Here is a 17,500-nt window from a genome sequence, read left to right as displayed (position 1 = left end):
CACTCTTACTTCCTCCATCTTGATTTCTCTCGCCCGCGTCTCCCCCTCTATCTCACCCTGCCTTCCTCTCTCTTCCCCTCTCTCTCTCTCTCTCCTCCCCTTCCTCTCTCCCTCCCTCTCATCCCCTCCCTCCCTCCCTCCCTCCCTTCCTCTTGCTCCCTACATCCTAACTATGCTGAACCTCCACCCGATGTCTGCCAGTGCCCTGGTGCAGAGGAGAGGTGACAGTGAACCACATCATGGGAGCACGGAAGGTTGAGGAGTCTCCCGAAGGCAGAGAGTTGGACACTCATCCGGAAGTCCTAGAGTTTGGTGGTGCTGGTGGTGATGGCAGAGGTGGTGCTGGTGGTGGTGGGGTCGGCAGGGGAGGGTGGAGGAGAGGGCTGCTTGTTCCGACATTAGGGCAACCGTGAATAACTCACTTCGGACCGCCCGATGTAGGGGTCTAACACTCAAGATCGCAAGATCAGTGTTAGCAAGATATCACAAACTGAAACAACCCAATCACCCACACACACACACACACACACACACACACACACACACACACACACACACACACACACACACACACACACACACACACACACACAGATACTCACTCTCACACACACACGCAGGCACACACACACACTCAGATAGAAAGGCCGGCCTGAAACAGGGTCAATGGAATGAGGAGTGCTCCATTATCAGAGGGTGATAGGTGGCAGCCTCCTGCTGAGTTATGCTGCTGCAGGCTGACACTGGCTCTTAAGAAGGAGCATGGAGATTAGAACAACATTCTGGGGCTTTTCATGGAGAAATAACAACCAAAACCAAACCAAACCAGGCAAAAATTGCCTCCATTTTTTATTACAGAAACTCTAATCCCCAATCCTAAATTGAACATAATTGATGCCCCCTATACACACGCACACGTCCCCCCAGATGTGTGTGGGTGCCTGTCCATGTTAATTTGCAGATGACTATACGTCAGGGCGTTCATATGTGGGTTCTTGTGTGTGTGTGTGTGTGTGTGTGTGTGTGTCTATGTGTGTGTGTGTGTGTGTGTGTGTGTGTGTGTGTGTGTGTGTGTGTGTGTGTGTGTGTGTGTGTGTGTGTGTGTGTGTGTGTGTGTGTGTGTGTGTGCGTGTTTGCACGTGGAGTTATAATGAAATGCAGGGGGTTCACTGTGGCAGGGACCTTTGATCCTTTAATATGAGAGAATAATTAAAGGAGCAACAATCCCACAACAGTGTCAGGAATACTGAACAGATCCAGAGACGGAACATGCAGAGTAGCAACATGAACTACACACACTCACACACACACACACACACACACACACACACACACACACACACACGGAACCTACAGAGTGGAGCCGCACCTTATACTACGCAGTATACACACAGACACACACAGACACAGACACACACACACACACACTCCACCGGGGCCCCTCCTCTAGTAGTAGTATGCATAGCACATGCAGTAAAGCGAGCATATTCCACTACAATGAAAATGCTAATAAGATGCTTACACCACTATCCTACTCTCTCCCCAAAAGAATTGAGGCAACCTAAACACGGTTTCATTAAATATGGAGCATTTGAGGAATGTTAATCAGGTTCGGTCGAGGAAGCTCCAGAGCGCCTTTTATCCTCTGGGGTGCTTGCAGGGTGGGGGTGGGTGGTGTAGCTGGTGGTGGTGTGGTGTGGTGATCTGTGTCTGGTCAGCACCCTGACGGGACCGGTTCTGTCCCGCTGGCTGTGACTCTGGCGGCCTGGAGGCCATGTCTCCATTAGGGGGGTTGATTACACTTTGTGGAGAGTAGTTGAGCGAGGTTGAGTGGAGGAACAGAGTGTCCTTATGTCCCATCGGGGAGGAAGAGGAGCACTGGTGGATGAAGAGGGACATGTCTTTACAGGGATCATGCAGATGTGCAAACATATTCAAATCTTGGACCAATCTTATGGCAGAGCTGGAATCTACGGCTGTTGTTTCACAATGGTTCCTAGAGTAGAAATCTTCAAAGGATGAGTGTGGTTGTATGTGTTTTCTTTCGAGGGAATGCGAGCCCCTCCTTGTTAATCTAAAAGTTAAAAAGGTAGAATAAATACCATGGAGGGCAGGTGAACAAAACCCGACCGAACAGACGAGTCTGAGGATCAGAGGAACCGGCAATAAGAGAGGGGAATAGGAGAGGGAACAGGGGAGAGACCCTGTGGAGAGGGGGAGAGGGGGGAGAGGGGGGAGAACAGAGAGCAAGGGGGCGGGGGGAGGGTGCTCGAGAAGGAGCGAGGGAGAGAAAGACCATTTTTTTCTTAAGGTAAATGCATTACAGCCAATGCATCTGCAGCTTCTGGTTCCTTTGGTTTATCATCAAAACAAAATCAATCATCAGTTTTATTTTCTTAAGACCGGCCTCCTCCTTATCCTCCACAATCTGTTAATCACGGACAGACAGAACGGACCAGGCACCGGGCTTTCTACCCTGGAATAATAATAACACCGCTGGTAATACCAGATCCCATGGTATATATACCATCATCCCCACACCTCCTCCTGCTGCTCCTGCTGCTACTGACCTCCAGACAGGGGCCGATGCGGGCCTCTAGACGGGGCCTGCTGCTCCCCTGGACCTTCAGACGGGGCCCCACGGACCCCCAGACGTGGCCGGCTGAGTCCTGCAGCTAACCTGCGCCGTGATGTGTACCTCGCTGCTCGCTTCCCTCCGTGCGCACATACAGGACTGACCCCCGACATGACCGTCCAGCTGAGGGGGGGGTCGTCTGTTGAGGCACATCTCGACCCTTCCGCGCGCCCCGGAGGGCCCTCCATAAACGGCCCCTCCATAAAGGGCCCCTCTCAACTCTGTGCGTGTCTGGTGGTTTAGCCCCCGCAGAGCCCCCAGAGTTACGCGTGTTACTGTCAGGGAGACAAGCCGTTCCTCCTTATCACGGCCTTCCTGTTTGCTGTGCCTGTGTGTGTGAGTTTCCATCAAGGCTAGTAGGAGATGTAGGACGTTTTGACCCCTCTCCAGTTCTCATCTCTTCCCAAACATTCTGTATCCGCTCCTGTGACTTCATCTGCAAATGTGCCAAATTCACGGTCTCCTCCGTTTATCTGTCTCCGTCTACCGATTCTTGCATCACCTCCCATCTGTGTTTCATGCATGGTTACACACACACACACAAACACACACAAACACACAAACGCATACACAGCTGTGTGAGCCATACAATTGGTTGCACCTCTGCTAACCTCCAGATTCTATTAAATGACCAGAAGACCAGGAGGCCAGCAGACCACTCTACTGCTCCTCTCTGAATGTGCACATCAGCAAGACCTCTGACACACACACACACACACACACACACACACACACAGACACACACACACACACACACACACACACACACACACACACACACACACACAGAGCTGCTGCCTCAGACCCTGAGGAGGCCGAGCCTGAGGTTAACAGAGAACAGACCCTATTTTCTGCTTGTTATATCCTCTGTGCTACTTTGCCTTTGGAGTGGAGTGCACCCACATGCACAACACACACCAGCATGTGTGTGTGTGTGTGTGTGTGTGTGTGTGTGTGTGTGTGTGTGTGTGTGTGTGTGTGTGTGTGTGTGTGTGTGTGTGTGTGTGTGTGTGTGTGTATGTGTGTGTGTGTGTGTATGATATAGCTTCAAAGGCAGAAGAGTCCCTTTAAAGCAATATCAAAATGCTTCAGAGAGACTTGTGTTGCTGTGTAGTATGCAGTTCTGCTGAGCACTGGAGAGACACAGACCTGGAGCAACCCTGTCTCTCTCTCTCGTTCTCTCTTGCTCTCTCTCCCTGTGCACTGAATTCAACTCACACACACACACCTGTGGTCTAGTGTGGTCTTTGAATTATATCTGAAGATTAAATATTTGGTAATTGTTAAATTACCGTCCCATTCTGAGGTATATATAGACATACATGGCTTTTCGAACTCTGGAATTACAAGTATTATTTCTTTCTTCTTTATATGGCTTTTTGACCAAACACTTGCAGACGCCCACTTAACACAGCTGCAGCTCACAAGATGTTATTTGACTTCTGACCTGTCCTGCTTGCAGATGATAGGTCTCAACAAGACGGCAGTTTGAAACGGGAAACAAAAGAATGCATGCACTTGAAGCAGGAGACGTAATGTGTGTGTGTCTGTGTTAGTGTGTTTTTGTGTTTGTGTTTATACGTTACTGTGTATGTGTGTGTGTGTGCGCACGTGTGTGTGTGTTTGTGACTGTGTGTGTGTTTGTGTTTACGCGTTAATGTGTGTGTGTGTGTGTGTGTTATTTTGTTACTGTGTGTGTGTGTGTGTGTGTTTGCGTGTGTATGAGCATGCGTGTGTGTGTGTGTGCGTGCGCACGTGTGTGTGTGTTTGTGTGCTACTTTGTTACTATGTGTGTGTGTGTGCTTGTGACTGTGTGTTTTTGTTTATTAGTTAATGTGTGTGTGTGTGTGTGTTATTTTGTTACTGTGTGTGTGTGTGTGTTTGTATGAGCATGCGTGTTTGTGTGTGTGTGTTTTTGTGTTACTTTATTACTTATTGTGTGTGTGTGTGTGTGTGTTTGTGTGTGTTTGTGACTGTGTGTTTGTGTTTATGCATTAATGTGTATGTGTGTGTGTGTGTGTGTGTTATTTTGTTACTGTGTGTGTGTGTGTGTTTATGAACATGCGTGTGTGTGTGTGTGCGTTACTTTGTTACTATGTGTGTGTTATTTTGTTACTCTGTGTGTGTGTGTTTATGAGCATGCGTGTGTGTGTGTTACTTTGTTACTCTGTGTGTGTGTGTGTGTGTGTGTGTGTGTGTGTGTGTGTGTGTGTGTGTGTGTGTGTTTGAGCATGCGTGTGTGGGTGTGTGTGATCTTCAAGACGAAAGCTCGCTCCGGCACAAGCAGAGAGACCGAGCGCTTGGAGAAGGGGTGTGTCTTTGTTGGCTGGGTTTGGTATCTATATGTACGATGTGTGCGGGAGGGGCAAATAACATCAGATGGGTTGCCAGGACGACAACCCATCCGGAGACCTGGGCTTGATGCCTAAAAGGCCTAATACCCAACCCATCCATCCATCTACCCGTCCACACTCACAAACTGACGCTGAAGACGGATGGATGAAGCGGGAGAAGCCAGTGTGGAGCATCGTCCGAAAACCTTCAAAAACCCTAACCCGTAATGAGAGCTCTCCCCACTAAATGGAGCTGCATTGTGAATACAGGGCTGCCTCACACCGCTGCCTCCAGCCAGGGGCCCGGCTCTACGTGCCTGCACGTAGCCGCTAGCACCACCACTACCGCTGCCTCCAGCCAGGGGCCCGGCTGCACGGGCCTGGAATTAGCTGCTACCACCACCACTACCGCTGTGTCCGCTAGCTCCGCCGAGGACAGAACTGGCAAGGGGAGAGGGGCTGAGTGCTCTGCTGCTGATGGATGGACGGATGCACGGACGGTCATTCAAAACATTTGTGAAATCTATCAAAAGGCAGCGTGAGAAACCTTTCAGTTCTGATCCGATGTGGCCGCTTGTCTTTGACTAATGGCCTCTGCGGGCTCCCCGAGACGTACAGTGGTTAACACTCGTTTCTATAACAACGTATGTTTGTGTTTACTGTAATTTACCCATTTACCTTGTTTGTTTTATTGAACCATGAAGTCACTGCAATTAAGTGGTTGGAAAACACATGTACACTTATGAGCATGAGGTGGATGTATCATAATTACAAATGTAGCACCCCCCCCTCCCCTACAAAGTCGGTCACTTCTGATCCAGGAGATCCCTCTCTTTCCGTCTCTCTCTCTTTCCCTTTTCCTCCTGATTTAAAAGGTCAGTTTTAGAGGTAGACTGCGCTTAAACCTAGGGGTGTTGTAGTGCTGCTGGCCCTTTGGTCGGCCGACGCCTAGGTGGTTGTTAGTGGACAGGCGCTGGACAGCTGGGTTGGAAAGACTCCAGAAGACTTTGCTCTCTCAATAATTTAGGTGGAGGTGGAGAAGAGTTGGAGAGTTAGAGAGTAGGGGGGTGAGTAAATTAAGAAGAGGTGGTGGTGGAGTGGGGCTGGAGGGGGTTGGTTAGTGAGCAAATAGCCCATGTTGGCCCCTTTCTGTCCTGTCTGTGAACTTTATTTAAAGAACTTCCTAAAGCCGGTCTACTTTCTTGCTTTTCACCTCTTTTTACAGTAGGTCTCCTGTCCCCTGCGTGTGTCAACCAGACTTCAGCATCTCTCCCGCCCACCCGCTCTCTCCTCCCCTGTCTCTCCTACTCTCTCTCTCCACCATCGGCCCTTAAAACAACTCCCCCCTCCTCCTCCCCCTCTGTTTATCTAAGCTCGTTCACGGTCACTGAGTTGGAGTCGTCAGCCTCCTCCCCCCCTCCCATCAGCTCTTCCTTGATCGACCGGGGGTCCCGGGCTCGCCAGACTATCCATGCCCTTTTCGCCCGCTCCGTCTTTCTCCGTCAGGACGGTTTACATTCATATCCCTCTGAGATGGGAGAGGGGTGGGGGTGGGGAGAGTATAGTGCCCCTCAATCTCCCCCCCCCCCCGGAGGCAATCAGCTTCGGCCTGCTCTAGTCACGCACAGCCCTGCTCCCCACCACCACCACCACCACCACCACCACCACCACCACAACTACTAGCTTGGCACGTCAGTAGTTTTGCGTGCATGTACTCTTTAATACTCTTTCTAAAGAGAGGCTACTTACACAGCGATGACAGGTGCACTATGGGCTCTTGATTCATTAAACCAGTGAGGTCATTAGGGTAAGACAGAATCCCATAAGATCCACTAAGGCACCAGCAGGGACACAGAAATCCATATTTAAAACATGCAAAATGTCCCTCAAACATCAAAAAACCTATGCAATTTATCCAATATGCACAGATATAATAATATTAATTTTTTGTATACAACAATTATAAAGATAGACCCGTGTACGTTGGGCTGATGTCTGGGCCCATGGCAGGCTTTACTGGAGTCCTCTGTCCATGGTGAGATAGAAAGGCCGTTTGAGCTGCAGGAGCCCGCCAGACACAATAAGGCGGGACAGTAGGACACTCCCAGACGCCAGTCTGCTAATCGGGACCCGGCAGTGGATTGGGATTACAGGATTATTTAGAGATTACAATATACACAATCCTAGTTTAAAATAACAAGTAACCTACAATTACAAGATTAACAGACGTGTGTGTGTGTGTGTGTGTGTGTGTGTGTGTGTGTGTGTGTGTGTGTGTGTGTGTGTATGCATGTCTGTGTGTGTGTGTTTGTTTGTGTATGCATGTCTGTGTGTGTGTGTGTTTGTGTATGCATGTCTGTGTGTGTCTTCTACCAGAAATTACAGACAAATCAAAACATTTGGTTCCAACTGAGTTGATCTTTGTGAAGCAATTAATACCATTATAACATTTTATTTGCTGGGATAATGATTTTTTCCCTTTAATCAGTATCAAAAACGAAATAACAAAATCCAGTAAAATACCGAATGTTAACTAGGAAATTGTCTAAAATATGCTGTGTCGCATTCCACGTTCTCCTTGCTTGACCAGACATTTTGTCTCCTGAGGTAACACCGTGCAGGCCAGGATTCATCCAGGTTCACGGATGAATCCTACAATCAGAGCCACGCGAGGGTCTGCCGCGGCGTTTGGAGGGGAGCGATGCGTAAAAGGAAGCCCGATTCAAGCGTCATAGAGAGAAGTGCAGTGTATTCATGAGCTGCCCGTCTGCAGCGACCCTCCCTGAGTGGCCATTGGCCCGTCCTCCACTCGGAGCTAAAGAGCAGCCCTGAGTGGATGCCCGGCCGCACCTGAAATGTGAAGCGTGCGTAAATCAGACGCCGGGCTAAAGACTACAGCAGAAGACATCACAGGTGTGGTTCCAAGCTTATTCAACGGGTGTAATAAAACATCTTCAAGAAAAGGAGTTGTGTTTGAAAAATTGGATGATTGCTGCTGCGTGCGCTGATCCTAAAGGGTAAAACCTCAGGTCCGCCGTGCAGACATATTTAGCTTATCTTGCATCGCATGCTAAGGTCGACCTGCAAAGAGGAAAAACACATTCACCGGGAACAGCAGAGAGGCACATACCGCAAACTGGAAAATCATGTGTTGCCGGTTATCGTTTACTAAAATAACACACCCAATCTACTCACTCACTCACACACACCTCATCATCTCATTTTTGGCCATCTGAATAAACCTGAGCAACCCATTCAAGTTTTCTTTCATGTAGAATCCACTTTGCAAGAAGAATTTAACACTTTGTTCACACACACACATGCGGGAACAGAAACACGCGCATGAACACACACACAAACAGACCCACACACAGGTAGACTTAACATGGCTAGTTTCCTCCCACACTGGAAACAGTGTCTGCAGTAAATGGAGTGTGATTCCTCGGCTGGCTCTCCTAAAGCTATCCAGTGGGTGTGTGAGAGAGTACGCAGGCTGGGCAAAGGCATATATGTGAATGTACGCGCTTGTGTGTGTGGTTGTGTGTGTGTGTGTGTGTGTCATAGTACACCTGTATGCAAGTATGTGCACGTGTTGAACATAGGCCTGGGCGAGTGTGTGTGTGTGTGTGTGTGTGTGTGTGTGTGTGTGTGTGTGTGTGCTGCTCACACTAGCCTGTGACAGTGATAGTAATATCGGCCGACATCTTTTCTTCCACCTCTCTCCCCCCCCCCCCCCCCGCTCACCTCATCCCTCCATGCCTCCCAAGGGGCCTTCCCCATGCTGTTTTGGGAGTTGAAATCTGTTGACTCTTCCCTACCGTCCTCACCTACCGCTCGCTATCCCTGTCTGCTCCCGCAGCTCTAATGCTTCCCCATCTCTAGGGGCCGCAGAGCGGAGTGAGGCGCAACAGAGAGGATGTGTTTTAGTATGTGTATGCAGTGAGTGGGTGGGTGTGTGCGTGTGTAAGGAATAGAAGAAGAGAAAAAAAACAGGGGGGATCTGTGTGTGTGTGTGTGTGTGTGTGTGTGTGTGTGTGTGTGTGTGTGTGTGTGTGTGTGTGTGTGTGTGTGTGTGTGTGTGTGTGTGTGTGTGTGTGTGTGTGTGTGTGTGTGTGTGTGTGTGTGCTCATCACATCACTGGGGGCCAGAATCTCACTTCTGGAAGGAAGAGTCCAAATATTAGCTCTACATTCTTTTAGTGGCATGAATAGTTTTTTCAAATCTCACATGCGTGAGGTTCTATCTGTCCGCACGTATCAGGTGATCCAGCTCCCCACTTAAACAGCACGGGCTAAAAGTGCCCAGATGACAGAAAGAGAGAATAAAGCCCACCAAAGTGTTTTACATGTTCACTGAAGTCTGAGGAGGAGGAGGAGGAGGAGGGGGGAATACTGATACGCTCAATAGATTTACAGCCTAATGATATGCAGATAATGGCAGGGAAAACAGAAACACACACACGCACACACACACCTAGATGCAAACAAACCCACACCCAAACACATACGCACACACACAAACACAGACACACACATAAACACACCCCACACCCTGCTGCTTGGTATCAATCTGGCTCAACTGGCAGGAAACGGCGTTTCACCCCCCGAGTCAGAGTCTCCATCCCACTGGGACCCCCATGCTTAAACTGGATGAATTGAAATGGTGGCATTGCAAAACGCTTTGGACAGAAGCGTCCATCAAACTGAATATAGTGTGTCCATGTTATAATAGATGAAACGTCTGTCTCTCAGCTTAGCCAGGTAGCTGGTCTGCATAGCTGGAGAAATATTAGCCCCTGTTGCCAAGCATTCTCATTGTTTTTACAATGAGCCACACAGAGTCAGGGACGTGAAATCTTCCCCTCCCCCAGCCTGGGGAGAGGAAGCCCAAGCTGAACATCAGTAGAACCAGGATGCTTCTCTCCATTCACCAGACAGCAAGAGCCTCTCCTTTCTTTTATTTTGCTCCTACATCTCCCCTCCCCCTCTCCCGGCGTTTGCGTCTTTCCGTTATTCAATTTCCCATGCCGGTGAGTGACTCCACGGACAAACTATTCATGTGACCATGAACCAGTCAGAGCATGAGCTTCTTGTTAGGGCGATGCGTCAGACATTTTTACAACATTCCTGACATTGTACTTTCATAAGAGTACTCAGGAGCCACTTGCCGATGGAAGGGAAGAAGTCACAAGATCCTCTGCATGTTCTGATGTGAGATAGGATCGTCCTATCTCATAAATCAGGGCAAAACAAAACCCAGAATAGAAAGGAGATCAGTTTAAAAGAACACTACACAGGGGTGATTGAATTATTGTGTTGATTACATTTCAAAACCATGTTAATATTGACACGCCATGACTTCAGCAAAAGGCCACTGCTGATATTGTCGGGGATGAATGTTAAACTGTGTTACCCTAATCTGTTCAAATCACAATTTTGGGAACCAAAGAAATATCCCATGGACTAAATAATCACGCTCAAATACATATCTCGCAGTCTTCTTGGAAACCTGCAAGCAAAAATATGTGTGGTTTCCATAGTAACCATTGTACCGATAATCATATCATATGGAGATCTTTAGAGCAACAGTTGAAAGCCCACTCACAAAAAAAATACTAAATACCAAAAAATGTCTTCCCGTTAAATGTGAAAGCGATGTGTTTAAGAAGGTTTGAAGCACTGGGCTCTGACAGCAGGGCAGGGCTCAGAGACCCCAACCCCCCGAGCACCTTGTAGGGTACAATAATCCTGCTTTCTGCAACAGCCTCCTGCTCCACCTGGGTCAATACTAATTCAATTTCGGTATGAGGGTATTCCCTGGCTGCCTCTTGGCAGGATTTCTGAGATGAACGGGAGCTCAGCATTCGTACGGAGAACACGAGGCGTGCACGCGGACGCGCTCCTCGCAGAGCCATGCAGCCTACCGCCCCAGCGATCACACACACGCTGCTGCCATGAGCAGCATCGCTCGCTTTCGGTCAAGGTTAAGCTTATTCACTAATTGATTAGGACAGTTCACATCCTCAAAATGTTCATTTTATTTTATTTGAAATAAAGTAATGTTGGCCCGATTTCAATTTTACTCATAGTGGCACACGAAGGAAAACACTCCGACAACCAGCACCTACTGCACTCACCCCAGTTCACCCCTCACAGGAGTACACACACACACACACACACACACACACACACACACACACACACACACACACAGGCAGCCATTTTGTACCAAAAGCAAGCAGCCGCAATACCAACCAAAGGGGGCAGACAAGACTGAAGCTCATTACATTCTGCAGCTGTTCTCGCCGCACTTGGAGATGATATTCACACAATGCAAGTTATTACAGCTTAATATAACCTAATATTGATGTGTGTGCATACACAGAGAAACAGGGCAGTGGGCGGCTGAAGACAGAGAAATTTGGAGAGAGAAAAACGATTGGCCCCATATGCAGGGTGGCGATAATGCGAAGAGGGCTGGAGGTGATGATATCTGGCTGTTAAATTGGTATCGATTGACTAAATACCCTGACCGGGAGGAGAGGGAGCCAGCCGCCCGTTTCATGCTTGAACACCATGTCTAGTGTGACGGTTGGCAGCAGCAACACCAGGCCCATCTGATCCATTTTAATACAGACATCCACACCGGCCCGGGCCTGGCTAGAACTGATTTACCCTCACAGAGAAGCCTTCTCCACAGAGATCCTGCATATGCTTATCTCTCTGCATATCTCTCTCCTTTAGTCAACTGTAACAAGGAATGCATTTCGGTGCCTGCCTGTTTATGCAGGATTTTACTCCCAGGTAATGCAACAAGATCTCGCTCAGTAACACAAGTTAATCCGCAGGCCCCTTGCTCTTAGTGAATTGAGGTTTGCTGATCTCCCTTACACACACACGCACACACACACACACACAAACACACAAACACATATACACATGCACACGCAGGCACATAGACGTATACACACACACACACACACACACACACACACACACACAAAAAACACAGACACATGCAGAAGGAGACACACGCACACACAGATGTCAGTGCTGACCCATTTCCACTTCTGTAAATATTCACACCTACAAAAGTGCCTCACACAAAAAGCCATATAACACTTTTGAGAAGGAGAGGCATGGTTTGGTTACTTAAAATAAAAACCCTTTGTCCATCTGCCCGCCATCTTGAATCGAACACTTTTTAGTCTTTAGCCCGACCTCCCAAATGGAGATAAACCCTTCAACCATTTAGATACGCGGTGACACACACTGGTGGCCCCGCCAAAAACCATTAGTGCTTTTAATTGTCAAAGATTTCCAGATAAAATATGTTTACAACCTTCACGGCATTACAAAACAACATACATGATTTGTATTTTTGCGTGAAACTTCCTCTGAATGTTTGGCCACATCCTTACACATACAAACGGATGTCTGGGCTTTGTTTTTTGCCGCCCAGAAAACAATTAATCACAATCTCAATCTCTTGAGGAAACTATATTCAAATTCACACGGCGTACAGACAAACACTCACAGCCATTGTTTGGCTGGGATTTACAGTTGTGTTACTTTACTACTTGTGTAAATTCCAACATCAACCTAGAGAATAATTGACCACTGATGTGATTATTCACGGATGAGTACTCTGCGTTGATAAAGTAGATCCGCAACAAGACAACAATGAGTGAAGCACTTTGTTGTGCTCATCATAATAACCACTTTGGATCAATGCCCCAACTTTGTACGGTCAAGAAGGAGATCAAGACAGTGGACTTTGAGGTCCAGAGAAGGACAGGAAATGAGAGACTGTGAATAAATCAAAGAAAGACAAACAGACGGACAGATTTTATCCACAGGCCACTGAATGAGTTCTAAATAGCTCACTGTGGTTTACTTGATTACAATCAGGCCTGTTCTCCGTCTTAATCTCTAACCAGGGGAGGGCACAGATTAGCACCGAGGCAGACACTGAGGCAGCCACATGGCATAGGCTGCCGTGTAGCCAAAGAGTAGAGGGGGGGATCATGTGGGGCTCCATACACACATAAGAGAAGACGGTTAAATAAATATGTCTAGTTTTTCTTAGCTTCTTTGTAGGATTACAAATGTCCCTGGCAAAATATGACTTGTTGACTATGACTTGTTGATTGAATGTTGTATGTTTGTATGTATGCTTGTGTACTACTGCACAGTGTGTGTGTGTGTGTGTGTGTGTGTGTGTGTGTGTGTGTGTGTGTGTGTGTGTGAATTCTTGTGTGTCTGTATGTGCGCGCGTGCATCCTGAGAGAGAGAACCACACACCTGATATATAGGGGGGACTAGTGAGGGAAATATGGGGCTCAAAATCCTCTGTGATTCTAATACATGCTGTAACTTCTGTGCCCAAACTTGCTGAGTGAGTTACTTGTACAAATTAATGATTACAGGAGAAGGAATGTGGGGGAGAGAGACTGGGAGGGAAGGAGAGGGAGAGCGAGAGTAAAAGAGAGAGAGAATGAGTCAGATAAGGTGGTGACGGAATGTGCCACCGAGCAGCTTCTGGACATGTAAACCATGTGCAGTCAAACACAGCAGACCTGCCTCTCGGTCGGAAAACAAAGGCAAGCACACACATGCAAGAAACAAATAGAGGCAAATATGAGCGAGACAGAGAGAGACAGAATAAAGTAAACCAAAGAATGAAAATGCGAGACGGACTCCGACCTTTTGGCTGGAAACCGGAGGAAGCATAGCAGAGCCGGGCTCCCCTTAAGATGAGGAAGAAGAAGAAAAGGAGAAGCATGCGCCAAAACCAACAGGCAGAGCATGAGGAAATGGAGAGCATGATTTAAGGGTCAGCTTTGGCTGAGGTTTACTCCCATTACAAATTTATTGGCTGCCCGATGGATGTTGAAACCGTTTTCATGCCATCTCCTGCCCAGAAAGAAAAAAAGGTGGCTCAACCGTGAATGACTACAACGGCTCCAACTACCTGAAAGAATGTGTCTAAGTGTTGATGATTAGCAAGCCAGATGTTTGCTTCAGCATGTATGTACACTGGTACTCTGGTGATGAACGGGTTGTTGTTGGAAGAAACTGGATGGAGAAACCTCCTCTTGTACAGGAAGTCATATCAAGTCAGTGTAATTTGTTCTTGGCATCAGTTATAATATCTTATTAACTTCATTATGTCAAGGAAATAAAAACAGATCCTGCCCCCAACTGCCAACCCTCGGGTCACAGGGAGACACACAGTTATTAAACTGAGGAGAACCATAAACTGTGATCATAAAATCGTGAACCAGGGCAATCAAACTAAATTGATCCAACAATAAAAGCTGCCCAATGGATACGACTTTGAAAATGTTCTTTACTTCAACGTTGCGTTGCTGCAGTCTTTGGTTTCACTTTCATTTCAGCAGCTGTTTGAGCAGAGGTCTGGAGGCTGGGGCATGCTAAACAAAGCAGCAGATTTACGTGCTAACTAACCCTTGTAGCCGTATTAAACCGGGCCCTTTATGCTGCACCTTGCCTCACGTTTTGATTAAAAGCCATAAATCTCAATGTCATGGGAGAGGTGACAGTCGGCAGCCGTCCACCTCTGTAATCTTTAACGCCGTCTCCTCAGCAGCAGGACGCCGGGTGAAGCCGTGCCACATGCCAGAGCTGCTGTTTGGATTCTAATTTTACATCAGCGCTCTTGTACTCCTGTATTGTTTCCTATTTAACAAGCTTGGGGGAATCCTATAGGGAGTACAACAGTATAAACTGTGTTTCTCCTCTAGGTTATAAAACATTACTGAAAGCAAAGAGAAAAAGAGAGAGAGAGAGAGAGAGAGAGAGAGAGAGAGAGAGAGAGAGAGAGAGAGAGAGAGAGAGAGAGAGAGAGAGAGAGAGAGAGAGAGAGAGAGAGAGAGAGAGAGAGAGAGAGAGAGAGAGAGAGAGAGAGAGAGAGAGAGCGAGAGCGAGGGGGGGGGGGGGGGGGGGAGGCTTAAAGCTAACAATAACAATGGTGGTAAAACAAAACAACCAAAAACAGGCTCCAGTAATAAAGAAAGTCAGTGTGTCCCTGGAGCGTTGGAAAGTGTACAGTGAAGAAATAACAGCTAGGCCAGAGGTTTGCATTCTGCTTCAAAGGTTAGACTCAGGACGCTTTTCACACTCCGCCCTGCAGTGCTTCCTCCTAGCATGTGCCACCGCTGCCCACTGCTCCCCGACACAGCCCCCCACTCACCCCCTCCATGGTCCTCTTTATGAGTCCCAGGACAGGCTGCCTGACGCTTAATAGAAAATATGGTGCGGGGGGGATGACTGAAGCTCAACTAATCAACACAGACAATATCCATCACTAGACAGGTGGGACTGTCTGAATGCGTGTGTGTGTGTGTGTGTGTGTGTGTGTGTGTGTGTGTGTGTGTGTGTGTGTGTGTGTGTGTGTGTGTGTGTGTGTGCATGTATGAGAGAGAGAGAGAGAGAGAGAGAGAGAGAGAGAGAGAGAGAGAGAGAGAGAGTAAAATCCTCAATATGAATCCCTGTACAAAACCCAGGTGAGCGGGGGGTTGGGTGTAGTGTGATGTTGATTGGGGGAAGCTGATTGGAGCATTCCCTCTCCTCCGCCTCCACCAGCCAGCGTGGTGATGTGTGTCCTTGCTGCGGGCAATGACTGTTCATCCCTTCGGGGCTCCAGCTTCCTAATCCCCACTGTTCCCCCTCCCCCACAACCACCACCTGCATCCCCACTACCACCTGCACCACCACCAGCCTTGCACTACCACCTGCATCCCCAACACCAGTACCACCTCCACCAACCCATGCACATCCACCACCCCATGCAGCCCCACCACCACCCCCCACCACCCAAGGCCCTGCCATGCCCCCTTCTTTATGTATGAAGGTTCAGTCAGGTGTTCATATATATACACGTTGTTAGATGTAACCGTGTGTGACACATCCTCCTGACACAGTTAGGGATAAATTGAAAAAAACCGGAACATAAACAGAACATAAAGAGGTAGAGAGCGTGATAAGGAGTGAAGCCCTGCATGGGACTATAGAGAGAGAGGAGAGGGACGTTTGGACAGCTGCCCTTTTAGCCCTGCAGCTCGTTTGGATTGCAACCCTACAATTAGTCCTTAAACACCTGGATCAGCAGGTAGGACCAGTACTGGCTCTCCTAAATAGCCCCATACTTTCTCACTCATCACGCACGCACTCACATTTTTCATTTACTAAACGTTCACACCATAGTGGGCGGCAGCTTTATGTCCAAGGCTTTAATAAACGCCTAGCCGATATCTCCAGAATAGCAGCGCACTAATAGTCATCATAACAATACCCAAAGTACTATATGTCTACAAGGGTAATTCCACCACAAGCCCCTGCGCGTCGAGGATGCGCGCCTGCAATACGACAGGGATTTCAGCAAGTATATTGGAGAGGTCGATCACTGACTGGGCTGTAATACAGTGACTTTCTATCTTAAAGAAAGATGGATTATTTTAGTGCGGCATCGCTGCACTGACTGTATCTGAATTAATGTTGCCATTGCGCAACTGCAAATGGTGAAGAGCGGAGCAAGTTCAGGCGAGCTCCACAACACCGTCCGTTCCTGCTGATCACCCCTGGGTGGGACGGGCACCACAGTGGGCCCCGATAAGGAGGGGACCCACGGGACCCAGTAACACATCCAACACCAGCAGAGCCCCCCCCCCCCCCACACACACACACACACGTACACACACACACACCGAGCGCAGCGTTTGCTCACCGTGTGTTAGTGGAGTTCCAGTAGACTACGTGTCTCTTGGCCAGGGCGGTGGAGATGATATTGATCAGCAACAAGGTGATTTTCCATCCTGGGAAAGCGCATGGGGTCCACCTGGTCCCGTAGCCCATCATCACTCCCACCGCACGGGTCGTTGGGCTGCCGGGGACTCGATCTGCACCCAGGCTGGGGTTGAGGGGGAGACCGGTGCGAGGTGAGGAACTGGCCGGCGCACAACCTCTGAAGTCCAGGAATGTTATGGAACTTGTTATTGAACTCGAACGTTTCTCGCTTTCTGCACCGGTTCTGCACCGGGACCCCTGGATGTCATTCTAGGAAACTATCTTGAAAAAGGTGGAAGCACTGCAACATATAAAATGACCTTCTTCAGTGAAGCGTCCTCAACACTTTAAACACGTCCTGGTTATATCTTCAATGAAAATAAAAAAAACGATCAATCCCCAAACGAAGTCTCAAAGGAAAGTGTCGCTCGTTCAGTAATTGGTTAAGTAAGCCTAATTGAGGAACCCTGGATGCATATTGGGCAGCAGCAACAGGCTGGGCTCGGTCAGGAAGGGCGGGTCCACAGCAAGCATAGTCCAGGACACGGGGCGGCGCCGGGGAAACTTTGAGCCAATCACAGGAGCAGGGTGTGGCCTTCATAATCCATTTCTTACTTTCTTTGTGAGTTGCGCCGACTGGCGTGTGTACGTGGCCTGTTCCCTTTCCCCCAACTAGGCCCGTTTCCCCCCGTCAATAATAAGAAAACTGCACCCGCACACATTGA

The 17,500-nt window shown here is 48.4% G+C and overlaps 1 protein-coding gene across 1 annotated transcript in view; it reads right to left on the bottom strand.

The window, feature by feature from the left end:
• The window catches only part of efna4 (ephrin A4), a 33,244-nt gene extending 15,988 nt beyond the window's left edge, over positions 1–17,256 (bottom strand). The window contains exon 1 of the mRNA XM_079753439.1: positions 16,717–17,256. Within this exon, the coding sequence (XP_079609565.1) occupies positions 16,717–16,847 (131 nt within the window). The 5' untranslated portion in view covers positions 16,848–17,256. The remainder of the gene's footprint in view (positions 1–16,716) is intronic.
• Between the last annotated feature and the right edge of the window lie 244 nt (positions 17,257–17,500).

This window comes from Pollachius pollachius (genome assembly GCF_949987615.1).
Source record: "Pollachius pollachius genome assembly, chromosome: 1".
Lineage (NCBI taxonomy): Eukaryota > Metazoa > Chordata > Actinopteri > Gadiformes > Gadidae > Pollachius > Pollachius pollachius.
The sequence above is the reverse complement of the archived record's forward strand: the minus strand, read 5'-3'. Positions and strand labels throughout refer to the sequence as shown.